Genomic DNA, 12,101 nt, shown 5'->3' with positions numbered 1-12,101 from the left:
GGGGTAGCTGGCTCGGGTCTCTGTCCCCTACTCTGTGCTTCCTCTGAGTCCCTGGAGCCTCCACCCCTCTATAGAGAATGTTACATCAGGGAAGGAAGAATGCAATATGACATAGTAAAAGCAACAAGAGTCCAGGTGTCCAAAAGTTGGATTTCATTGATCTGTGGATCACTGATCACATAAACTGTGTATATGTCTTATTAGAGTTAATAGGACTAACTCCCATTGACTTAAACTGATGCAAAAAAAAAATGGGCAGTCCATCTTTTGACATTGGTAGGGTTCCTAAAAGAGTTATACAACGTTTGTTGAATATGAGTGAATTTCTTGGTAATCATTTGAGACATCTTAATGTGCTCTGAGAAAAATTGTCATTTGATGATATGCCATTAACATATGAAATTTTCATCTTTTTCTAGGTACATCCAAATGAACTAACAAATGGTGTCATAAATGCTGCATTTATGCTTCTTTTCAAGGACCTTATCAAACTTTTTGCTTGCTACAACGATGGAGTTATTAACTTACTTGGTAGGTAATTTACTGACTGGTGTCTGTGAGTCGAGTCTGTATCAGAATGCAAAGATTTGGACACTGCAGACTTCATAAAAATCTACATACATGACTCATTCAGGTCACGTTTCTGCGTGAATTCTTCTGTCCAGATTTGATGCAGGGAATGGAAAGCCCGCCATATGTTTTAAGCAGAAAGGGGTTTCAGACAGAGATTTTGGTGCTCACAGAATTTTGGAGTGCCTGAAGGAGCAAGTTGTAGGCTCTGCCTCTTGGAATGAGTCCCGTAAGGATAAATAACTCTTCCGCTGTGCTTTCACCTACCTCTGATACCACCCCTGCAGCTGCTCATATCTTGATGGAGTTCCGTATGTCTCACCATCTTTCTTTCCCATAAAGTGAACATCAGATAGAGAGACACACTTCAAGTTTGGCCTACAAGAAAAAAATTTCTTCCTGCTGACAAGGTCACCCCTTTCTGGGACATGATGATTCAGCAGACCACTTCCAGCTGCTTCCAGTATGAGAAAACATCTCTAAACCCAGCCTGAATTCTTTTGTCCCTCTGTCAGCTGGTCAGAGGGAACTCCTCAGAGACCTCAAGTCATGCCTGAACACCCACGTAGGTTGTAGAAGATGTAAGTGCCCTGAGAACACGAGCCATCTCTCCACACGGCCTACATGGGTGTTCAGGAGCTGCTTGAGATCGGTCTCATCTATTACCACCTCCATGTGATGATGGAGAATATTCTCGCACTTGTCCACTCTATGGTTTGGTGTATTAGAGATCGCCTGATACTCCATGGTCAGAACCTCAGTCTCTCGAAGCAACCCAAGAGCAGTTTTTTCCAAAGGAGATGAGTTACTGTCTGAAAGAGACTTGGCCCCTGTCCAAAGTGCCAGAGGCTTCTGTTGTATTTTCCAATTGGAGTGTATTGGAGCCATCCTGCAGTGTTTGGATCTGCCGCAGACACTTGGAGGACCTTTAGATCTGTAGGAACAAAGGCCCACGCGGCTCTGGTTTGGAACAGTTGCAGTGTCTTCCTTGATCTAGGCCCTGCTTATATCTGCCACCATCCCAGATACTCTGTTTAGACAGCACATATGCATGTTGTATATATTACCGCCAAAACCAGAGAAGCCCAGCAAAACTTTTGCCTGCATTTAGTGAGAGGGGGTGCAAGGTGAAGCAATGTGTCTTCCATATGGAGGGGGCCTTTGGACCCTCAGAAACTTCACTGGGGTAGCAGGTCCCTGAACTTTAATAGATTCTGTCTCCTACCCTTTGACATGCATGTGACTTATTAAGACACCTAGCATACCTGAAATTCTTGCCCTCTAGGTACAAGCATCCTGATGTTACCAAATGATACCCAGTAGCATTAAGACAGCCAGAGAAGTTGATATCCTTGAAATAAGATAATAAGTGTGTCCCAGCATCCCTGCCAGATGAAAGCAAACTGCTTCTGACAGGCTCTGTTTATGGGGGTAGATATAAAAGCATTTCCTAGTTTAATAGATGCCTGTCAGGTGTCAGGAGCTGTGCTGATTTTATGCTGGAAAGGAAGACACATCTGGGTCTCTGCCAGTAGGAGTCAAACTCACCTGGTTGAGTTTATAGTAACCCACTGTTAGTCTCTAAAATCCGTTCATCTTTTGCATGAACCAGATACGCAAGTTAACTGGGAATACAATGGAATTGCTACCCTGTACCTTTGCAGAGATCAAGAAACCAGTGTGGGGATTCTGCTAGTTTTAAAGTATTTCTATTTCAACTATATATTCAGGAAACTGGGAAGATGGACCACTGATTGTTTTGTGTACCCACTGGATCTAATTTTTTAAATCTCCTAATCCCCAGACAGCCTCCACTCAAATTGGTGGAAGACATAGTGAGATTTTGGATCCCTGGAGAATAGCATCCGCTTAGAGTCCATGTCCCTGAAAACCCTGGGTGTATCTCTTTCCCCTGTGCATAGTCACTCTGGTAAAGGTCCTTTTGCAGAAGAGTAGGAATAAATGCTTTTGGCTGTGTTTGAAGGCTCTTGTTCAAGAATATCTGACGGGCTTATTAAAATTCAGGTTGCTGGACACTAACCCAGAGTTTCTAATTCAGTAGGTCTGGGGTAGAGCCTGAAAATCTGCATTCCTAATGAGGGCCTGAGTGCGCTGGCTGCCGGTGTTGGGGGGCTTCAGTTTGGCTCAGTGTTAGAGCTACTTCCAGATGCCCAGGCCAGCATTTTGAACCTGTGCTTTTGGGCATGTTCACGCAAATCGATACATTTTCAATGACATCACAAAATATAACGTAATACTCCTCTCCTGCTCAGAAACCTTAGAATTTATTCAGATCCTCTAGGTTTTTTTCCATTAGGATTTGCCAGATTCAAGAGGAGAAAAATACAAGACACCTGGTTCAATTTGCGTGCAGATCAACATGAATAACTTTTTTAGTATTAATAAGTCCCCTGGAATATTTGGGACATACTGATGCTAAAAATTGTTACCTACAATTTAAATTTAACTCAGTGTCTTGTATCTTATCTGGCAACCCTCCTGCCAACATGAATTTGCACAATCTTATACTTTTTTTTACCATGTAGGCTTTTTCCCTCTTGCGTCAGACTTTGCACTGTCCCCCGAGGCCGTGCAGGATTGCTGGATTCTACACCTCGTTCTAGGTATTGAGGCAGTTGGCAAGGGGGGGAGGGGTTAGGAAGTAAAGGGACAGGGCCTTGTGGAAGGTGGGTCGATTACAGGATCTCCAAGCAAGGCAAGACCAGCCCCTTCAGACTGAGAAGAAAAAGCTTTTTCCAGTGAGGGCAGCTCACTTTGGTTTGAATCCACCCAAGTACTTTCCAGTTTCCTGTCTCAAAAACAGTCCTAACTTTCACAGAGGAGACCATGGTGAGGCTGGAAATTAACCCACATATGTTGTAATTCAGCAACTCACAAGATTATAGACGCTCTGACTTCTAGCGACGACAGCCCTGTGTCTGCAGGGATAAGATTATTTTAGGGCAGCTTGGAGTACCACCGTCTGACTCCAGCCCTGAGCCAATAATTTTAAATCCTGTGTGTCATTTTCCTTTTTTAAGCTCTCCAGTGGAGTCTGAAGCAGCCCTCCACCCGACAGTTCTATCTGCCTTGTCCTCATTGTGGTCTATCCCAGCAGCTGCTGCTTCTGATTAAGCTTCATTCTAGGTGCTCATTTCAGAAAACCATAGGTGATCAGTTAAGTAATTATTTTTGCTCCTTTAACAGCACAGATTCTGAAAATCCAATTCTCTGTTAGTGGCAGGTGGTCATCACTGCCTTCAAATTCAATCAGCTTATGTATCTAATCCCAGAATCCCACCTTTGACATTTTCGAGGGTCTTGATTTATACAGGCATGTCAGCTACCAAATACTGTTGTCTATTCAAAAAACAGAAACCCCTCTACACATTCGAAATAGAAAGGGATTCATTACAGGGGTTTAGGTGCGCATGTAATTACTGGAAGCCTGCAGGAGGTGGCTCTAGGCTCCACCTCGGGAGATGCTCCTGGAGTGGTAAGTTCTGGCACACTGGGGAAGGGAAGCTGCCACTTCTGAGGCCATTACTTTCAGGCAGGCTAGGGACGAGAAGCTGCTGCCACCACCTCAGCTGCCTTGCAACACTGGGAGGATGGAGGATGGACCCCTGAAGCTATCACTCGGGGTAGGGAGTCCCATCAAGTGGTTGTGACTGTGACCATTACTCCTCAAAGCCCAGGGAGCCGGAGGGAGGACAGTGGAATGCGTGGAAGATACCTCACCTTTCCGGGGTCTTATCACTTGTCATTAGAAACCACTGGGCAGACACAGGAAGCCCACTGCTGCCCCAGTTTCACCTTCCAGATCCTCCAGGTCTGTCTCATGAGCAGAACTCAACTTGTGTCCAGATCCCTGACTTCTCATCAGTCTAGAAAAAGATAGAACAGAGTTGGGTGAGCCAGTCACCAGCATCGAATCCAGTGCCCTTGGAGGTCTTGCCTTTCATGGGGAAGGTTCCTGCCCATAGCATGTGGTTTGGAAGCAGATCACCTTTATTTCAGGTGGGCAAGTTTTGTCAACAAGCCAAGCAAGATAGATTTCCCCATTCTCTCTTGCTGGCTGAAGCTACTCTTCCTTACAACTCACAGACGTGAGCTTCGCCTGGAGTTCATTTCCGGCTGTCTGCTCTTCTGCTTTCTCTGTGTGTTCTTCACTGGAAAACTTACTATCACCATTATGATGAGTCTCACATATATTATTTCAGTTTTTCCCTTCCTTCTGAGCTTCAGTTTTGTCTGTCTTCTTATTTGTAGGCACTTCAGTTTAGATACTGTGTTCTCACCTAAATGTCGGCAGTCTCTGAAACCGAACTCTTGAAACTACCCTTCTGAATCTCCTTTATGTTTGTATGTAATTAGTCTTTTGAACCTGAAACCTCAGTTATCTTTGAGTTGCCTGTTTCCTAAAATCCATGCCAGTCAGAAGGGAAGTGCTACTGATTCATCCTCATCCTCTCTCCCCAGTGCACCCTGTTTTTGTGCCCACTTCTGCTTCAAGAACATTGTGCTTCTCGCCTTTACACCTGATTTAGCAGCTAAATATGTTAAACCCTGGGAGTCTCCTCTGTTGTCTTGAACCACTCTGTAAATGCTGCTCTACTTTAATGTTTCACTGTGTTGCCTTGACAGACAGGTTGTCCTAAGAACGCATTTTCGCCTTGTATTAAAATAATAACCATTCAATATATATTTTTATTTCATTTAATTTGAAAAAGATAGTCTCTTGGCTAAGATTAGGAGCAGAAAAGAAGAAGAGGTGTACATTTCCATCTCAGAGACCTGACTTCTCAAAGGCATCAGTGCTACATTCTTGCCTCACAGCACTCTGGCGTCCAGTGGCCTTCATTTAGCATTGTTGTCAAATGGCTCTTGTAAAGTTAACACTGTAGAAGGTACATTCAGTCTCCCAAGTGTTTTGAGGCAGGTCTTTTTTGTTTGTTTACTAAATAGTGCTAGGAATTAACTTTATACATGTATTATGGGTCAGTTTCAGTCAAGGACTTCACAACTGATTCTTTACATCCAATGTTGAAATCAGTCGAGGTGCCAGCCTTCGCAGACATTTTACCCCAGGAATGAAACTCTGATGTGTGAATAAGAAGGTGCTTCCCTTCCTGACCAGTGGTCATTAGTCCATGTGCAGAGTCTGAGTTTGTTTCACAAGGACGAGATCCCTTTCATCTGGTTCTTTTCCCAGGACAGTTACTCTGTGAAAGTACCAATATGACAAGGGAATTTGTCAGCGCGTTATAAAGATCTATGTTACAAATATCAATAGTTGATCATTTTAAATACTGAAAACCAACATATGTTATCTTTGGTATGAAGGAAAGACTGAGGCTCATTTCTGGGTGGTCCATCCCCTCTGTTAGAAGTGTTGACTTCTCTGATCTCGAAAAGGACAAGGGAACTTCATAGCTTTGCATAGATAGTGCATGTTGGCTTTCTGTGTCATTACCAATGTTACAGAAACAACAATGAGATTATAACCTAAAGCCATCATTATTGAATCTCTTGTTGCTGAATCCTAAATTACCATGAAAGATACAATGTTTAAAAAGCATCCATCCAGAGGAGACAGAGAAACGTTGCTTAAAATTTCCGTGCATTAATTCTAAAAGGAAATTGAGATGATTCAGTTTAACTTCTCTATTACAAAGAAATAAACTTAGATTGTAGTAATTTAGACATTTGGGAAAAAATTATTTGTGTGAAGATTGTTTAAAAAGAAGGAGAAGTTTATTTTACCCAAATAAGTCCTTCTTTTCAAAAGTTTAAACTAAGAAGATTTGTTCCTTTATTGCACCATAATTCTATCTCTAACATGAGAAAACAGGAGTGGATAAAAAAGATATCTTTAAAATTTGGCCTTTTTTTGAAAGACTCACTTCTGTCTCAAATCTTAACAAGTGGGAATCTATATGTGTTTTCTTGATCTTTTTGCTTCCCTTGAATACCTGACAGGGGAGGTCCATGTTAAAAGTAAAATTCCCAAAAGACTGTCAACAGAAGGTAATGAGTAGCTACTGTCAATAATTAGTTCTTTGTGTAATTACATATTATGAAACGTTTCTTGAGAAAATTAAAAATGGTTTTGAGGTAGTAAAATTACATGCCAAATGAAATCCAGAACTTTCAAATGTGAGAGAGCACAAAAATAGCATGTGTTCAACCACGCGCAGCTATAAAATCCTGACGATACTGAACCGTGGGTTATGATCCAGAGCTGCCCGGGAGCTGCCGTAGACGCTGGCTGACTGTGTCTCTATCTGCAGTGTCAGTAATTATTGACTGTATGAACTGGGGAAAACACTCTCAAAGTGCTTGTTTTCTCCAGAACGTGTATGGAGAAAATATACTCTCACACCACAATTATAATTCGTGGCTGAATTCTAGGTTGGTTTTTTTTTTTTTTTCTTTTTTAGTGGAGGTACCTGGGGATTGAACCCAGGACCTCATACACACTAAGCACGTGCTCTACCACTGAACTGCTTCCTCCCCACTGAATTCTAGTTTTGGGACACAGAAGAGAACAGCAAAAGGAGCCTCTGTTTTTCTGTCTAGATATCTAGAGGTTGAGAAAGAGGATATGGTTATAGACTAGAAAGTCACAAAACTCCACTGTTTTATACCTGAAAGACATGTTATAATGGTTGAAAAAAAATAACTTATGACCAATAAAAGCAAGAATCAATTTATACAGAGTGTAAACAATTTAAAGAATACTTTATTTCATGGAAGTTTATAGATTATTGCTTTATAATGAACTAGTGAGAAAATAAGGATGCTGTGGAATGCAGTCATCACTTTTGAGATTGTTACTGGCAAGAATTTGATGCTATTTTCCAAAACAGAATACTAGGATACATGGATCGTGAAGTAAGCCTGTTGTGACAGCTAATATATTCTTCTCCTTTAAGTGCATTTTCATTATTTCAATTGTTTTATGTGAGATACCTTACAACATAACACCGTTCCTAGGCATCCCTTGTTTACGTTTTAATACTTCATATAAGTTTTAGTGTCAGGTGTTTTGATTCAAACATTAAAGTTTTAAGTAATATCAACATAAGTAGTATCAACATAAACTTAGTAGAAAATTGAATATAATACTCTTCTGGAATGCTTATCTCTTCTAGAAAAGTTTTTTGAAATGAAGAAAGGACAATGTAAAGACGCTCTGGAAATTTACAAACGATTTCTAACTAGAATGACACGCGTGTCTGAATTTCTCAAAGTTGCAGAGGTAAGTAATGTAAACTCACATATCTGGAGTAAACAATAGAGTTTATAACCTGGCAAGACGTTCTGCCACAAAGTCGCAGTGTATTAGGGTTGGAAGTGACCTGAGAAGTCACTCAGAGCTGTGCTCTGCATGCCTGCATTTCAATCAGAGGACCTTCTGTGTTCAAGTAAAAGTTTCATGGGTAATGAGCTCTTTTACAGCTTTGCAGGGTGGTCCGTGCCTCTGTTCCACCTAGTGGCTGTCTCTGATTGTAAGGAAGGTGCTTCCTTTGTATTGTACCCTGGGAAGAAAGCCCTCAGAAATGTCTGTCCATTGTTCTTAGCATGTAAATGACCAACCATAAGATCTGACCTTTCTTACTTTGTCACTGATTTAAACAGAATGAAAAAATAAAAATATAATTAATTGTATAAAGTTTATAAATTGTTTCTTAAGAATGCCTCTGTATCTTAATCACAGTAGCTATGTAACCATACAGTGGTTGTTCCTGAGGTTACCTGTAAACTGGTGTTTCCTCTTAGGAAATCCAATGATTGATTCATACTGATAGTGGAAATTACGATGTTGTTAGTAATAGTTCTTTGTCAGGATGACAAATGTGTCCTTATTTTACATGTTAACTAAGTGATCGCTGCAGTGACCGGAGTGCTTTATGACAGGGGTTCTGAAGATCATCAGCAAAGCATCAAACACTGCGGACATGGGACATTCGTGCCATGTTTTTGCTGTTTTTCTCATTGGAGGATATAGCAAAAGAACAAGCACTTTATACACATCATTTCAAAAGCACTCTAGTCCATGCATTATTTTTTCATATTTCATTTATTCACAAGAGTGATTATTGTCACACTAATTCCAAAACCAAAATAATGTTGTAAAATGCTATCTCTTGAGCTTAAATCCATATAATTTATAATCAGAACTTTTTAAATTATATAGTATGGGAATCCAAAGGTAAAGATTAGGTTATATAAATTACATACACATTAAAACATGTTCATGTGTATTTCCATGGCTTTACTGATGGTGGTCTTTAAGGAAGGATGGAATGGGCTTGAAACTTTTGCTGCTACACAAGTTTTATTTTTTGTATTGGATATGATTTTCCCATTGCTTAACCTTAGTTATCAATATAATCTAGTAAAATTTGCCTAATTCCTTTCTGTGAAAGGATCGATTATACCAAAGCACCCAGGGCAGAAGGTTATTTCATAGTTCAACTAATTCCTGGTGCACATGCTTCCCCATTTTCCCATCTGATATTTTTAATTGAAATATAGTCAGTTTACAAGTTGTGTCAATTTTTGGTGTACAGCACAAGACTTCAGTCATATGTGAATATATGTATATTCGTTTTCATATTCTTTTTCACTGTAAGCTACTACAAGATATAGAATATATTCCCTGTGCTATACAGTATAAACTTGTTTATCTATTTTATATATACCAGTCAGTATCTGCAAAACTCAAACTCCTAATTTATCCCTTCCCACCCCCTTCCCCCTGGTAACCATAAGTTTGTTTTCTATGTCTGTGAGTCTGTTTCTGTTTTTATAAATAAGTTCGTTTGCTTTTTTTTTTTTTTTTTTTTTTTTAGATTCCACATATAAGTGATATCATATGGTATTTTCCTTTCTCTTTCTGGCTTGCTTCACTTACGATGATGATCTCCAGGGCCATCCATGTTGCCGCAAATAGCATTATTTTATTACTTTTTATGGTGCCATCTGGTATTATATACGTCGGAAAAGTCAGGAGCTGGAGAGGTTACAGTTTGGAGTGTATATTTCTCTAGTCAGCAACATAAGGCTGGGCTCAAAGTCTCCATGAGTAACGGGGTGCTAATTTATCAATTCCGTCTGTTCTTACATGTAAAATTATGCTTCGTGTCTCTTGATAACCTCGTGTTACCATAGGCCCATTTGAGGCTGTTGAGAAGGAGATATACAGAAATTAGATGTCATTTTGAGAGTCTTCCTTTACATTACATTGTAATAAATATTTTACTTTTATTTGAACATTATGACTAAGGCTTTTTTGTAGAATGGATGCTGAGTTACAGACATATGTTTAAGAGCATAAACATCACAACAGGCTGACCATAACTTTGTGTGTTTTCTTTCTCATTTAAATTGCATTGTTCATAATTTAAACACCACTGGTTTGAATACCAATGTTGAGTGGTTTGGTTATGATTGGTAAATACAGAAATTTTTCAACAAATGTGGAAAGCTTCTCTTTCTACCAAATGGTACTTGTGTGGTGTGTGTGTGTACAGACTGATACCAGAGAGTTCCCCTGTACTTAGTACTATTTGCCTGAAGAATGTGTGGAAGAATTCTAGAATGTCATTTTAGAAATACCACTATATATAGGCTATTGGGCAAATGTTAACATTAAGGTGCTCACAGTATTAAATGTAGAGTAGTTGAGTAATTTCTATGGAAATATCCAAATTTTGCAGAGGATTTGCGTGAAGCGTGGAAAACTTCCCATGTTTCAAATTCTAATACTGAAGTCTACTAAAACAGACAACTGAAAGCTTGTAAGAGGGTTACTCTGCAGGTAATAGGCATTTCTGCTAAACGCGCTTCCCTTTTACAGAGCTAAGTTATTCTTAGTTTGCTATTCTAAGGTAAATACCAAGTCGTAGGAGCTATGTCTCCCAGAATACTTGCAGACAGAGAGTGATGAGATCTCTGTGATACATTCACACTTCAGCTCCATCCTCCAACTTCATTGTGGTTCAAGACAGTAAAAATAGCAGTGTAAAGAAAGAACACCTAAATTTTGTCTTTTACAGAATTATCCATTTAATAGAAACACATCACTTTTTACCAAGTTGATTCCAATATTAAGGATCCGTTATGCTTTAATTTCAAAAATACTTCATTCATAATAATATTTTAATGGATCATCTCAAGAGGTATTAAAATACGGAAATAAACAGAATGAATTGCCTTAGTTTATAATTTCCATAATCTGAAATAACAGAAGTGAGTTTAGGGAAGCATCAGGACGTCCCTAAAGCCAGACTTCAGTCATTAGCAGATAACGATTATACTTCTGGGAGGAATCTCCAGCCTGAGACATACAGAGGGATAAGGACCGGGGCTCTACACTAGTGGTTCTTTACAGCGGGCAGTTTTGCTCCCCTTTCTTCCCCAGGGGACAATATCTGGAGGTATTTTTGATTGTCACACTCGAGGAGGGAGAGGACTGCTGGCACCCAATGGGTAAAGACCAAGGATGCTGCTGACTTCCTACCATGCACTCAAGACAGCCCCCAACAAAGGATTATCATCCCCAAAGGGCAGCAGTGCCTAGGCTGAGAAACCCAGCTGTAGATACAGAAAAGGCAAAGGAAAGAAGTTAGCTCAGCATTTGACACACAAATGGGTTTTCCACTCTGCAGTTTGCCTGATTGTCTCTGTAGGAGCCCAGCACTCACACTTCATGTATTTCCTTCCACGTTTCCATCATCACAGTTGAATCACTTCATTTCTCAGAGATAGTCTTGGGTTAATCCTCTTTGTTTCTTTGAGCCTCAATCTTATCATTTATATTAAAAAAAAAGAGCAAATTGAAGTTATGATTTGTATTTTCCCCAACTTTTTATTTTAAGTGATTTTTCAAACCTACAAGAGAATTGATACAGTTGTGAAGTGAATACCTATATGCTCTCATTTATTCACCTCTATTAATGTATTCCCATGTTCATGTTCTTGTTAGTTCTCTCTTTTTCTGCCCCTCCCTCCCCTCCTTTCCTTCCCCAAGCTGCCCAAAGTAAAAATTCACATACTGCTTTTGGCTAGCAATTCTACTTCTTCAAAGTGTCCTGCGGACGTGTCCACACAGGTGCAACATGATGCGTGCAGCACTGCTCACAATGGCCAGCGATTGGAAGCAGCTTAAATGTTCATTGATGGGTGACTTGTTGCGTCACAGGGCAAGGAAGCTGTTTAAAAGATGAGAGAACTCTGTGTATTAACATGGATATAGCTCTAAAATATATTGTTAAATGAAAGTATAATCCCACTGTATGTAATACACTATTATTGTATAATAATGTGGACATAAATATGTATTTACCTACTTCCTATTTCCTTGGATATTCATAAAGAAACTCTGGAAGGGTACGTTAAGAAGCTAACAAAATGGTTCTCTCTATATGAGGAAGTGTGGAAACTACACCCTGAGCAAGTTACTAAAATTAAATGAACCTTCCCTGGGTATAATTAACAATGTAAATTTAGTCTAAGCATTT

At 39.8% G+C, this 12,101-nt stretch overlaps 1 protein-coding gene across 12 annotated transcripts in view; it reads left to right on the top strand.

Annotated features, from left to right (window-relative positions):
- SNAP91 (synaptosome associated protein 91) overlaps positions 1–12,101 on the top strand; it is a 128,272-nt gene that overhangs the window by 46,350 nt on the left and 69,821 nt on the right. For all 12 annotated transcript variants that reach the window (XM_032484528.1, XM_032484529.1, XM_032484536.1 and 9 more), the window contains exons 7-8: positions 420–531; positions 7,728–7,834. In XM_032484528.1, the coding sequence (XP_032340419.1) occupies positions 420–531; positions 7,728–7,834 (219 nt within the window). The remainder of the gene's footprint in view (positions 1–419; positions 532–7,727; positions 7,835–12,101) is intronic.

The sequence above is a fragment of the Camelus ferus genome, chromosome 8 (assembly GCF_009834535.1).
Source record: "Camelus ferus isolate YT-003-E chromosome 8, BCGSAC_Cfer_1.0, whole genome shotgun sequence".
In the NCBI taxonomy this organism is placed as follows: Eukaryota; Metazoa; Chordata; class Mammalia; order Artiodactyla; family Camelidae; genus Camelus; species Camelus ferus.
The sequence above is the reverse complement of the archived record's forward strand: the minus strand, read 5'-3'. Positions and strand labels throughout refer to the sequence as shown.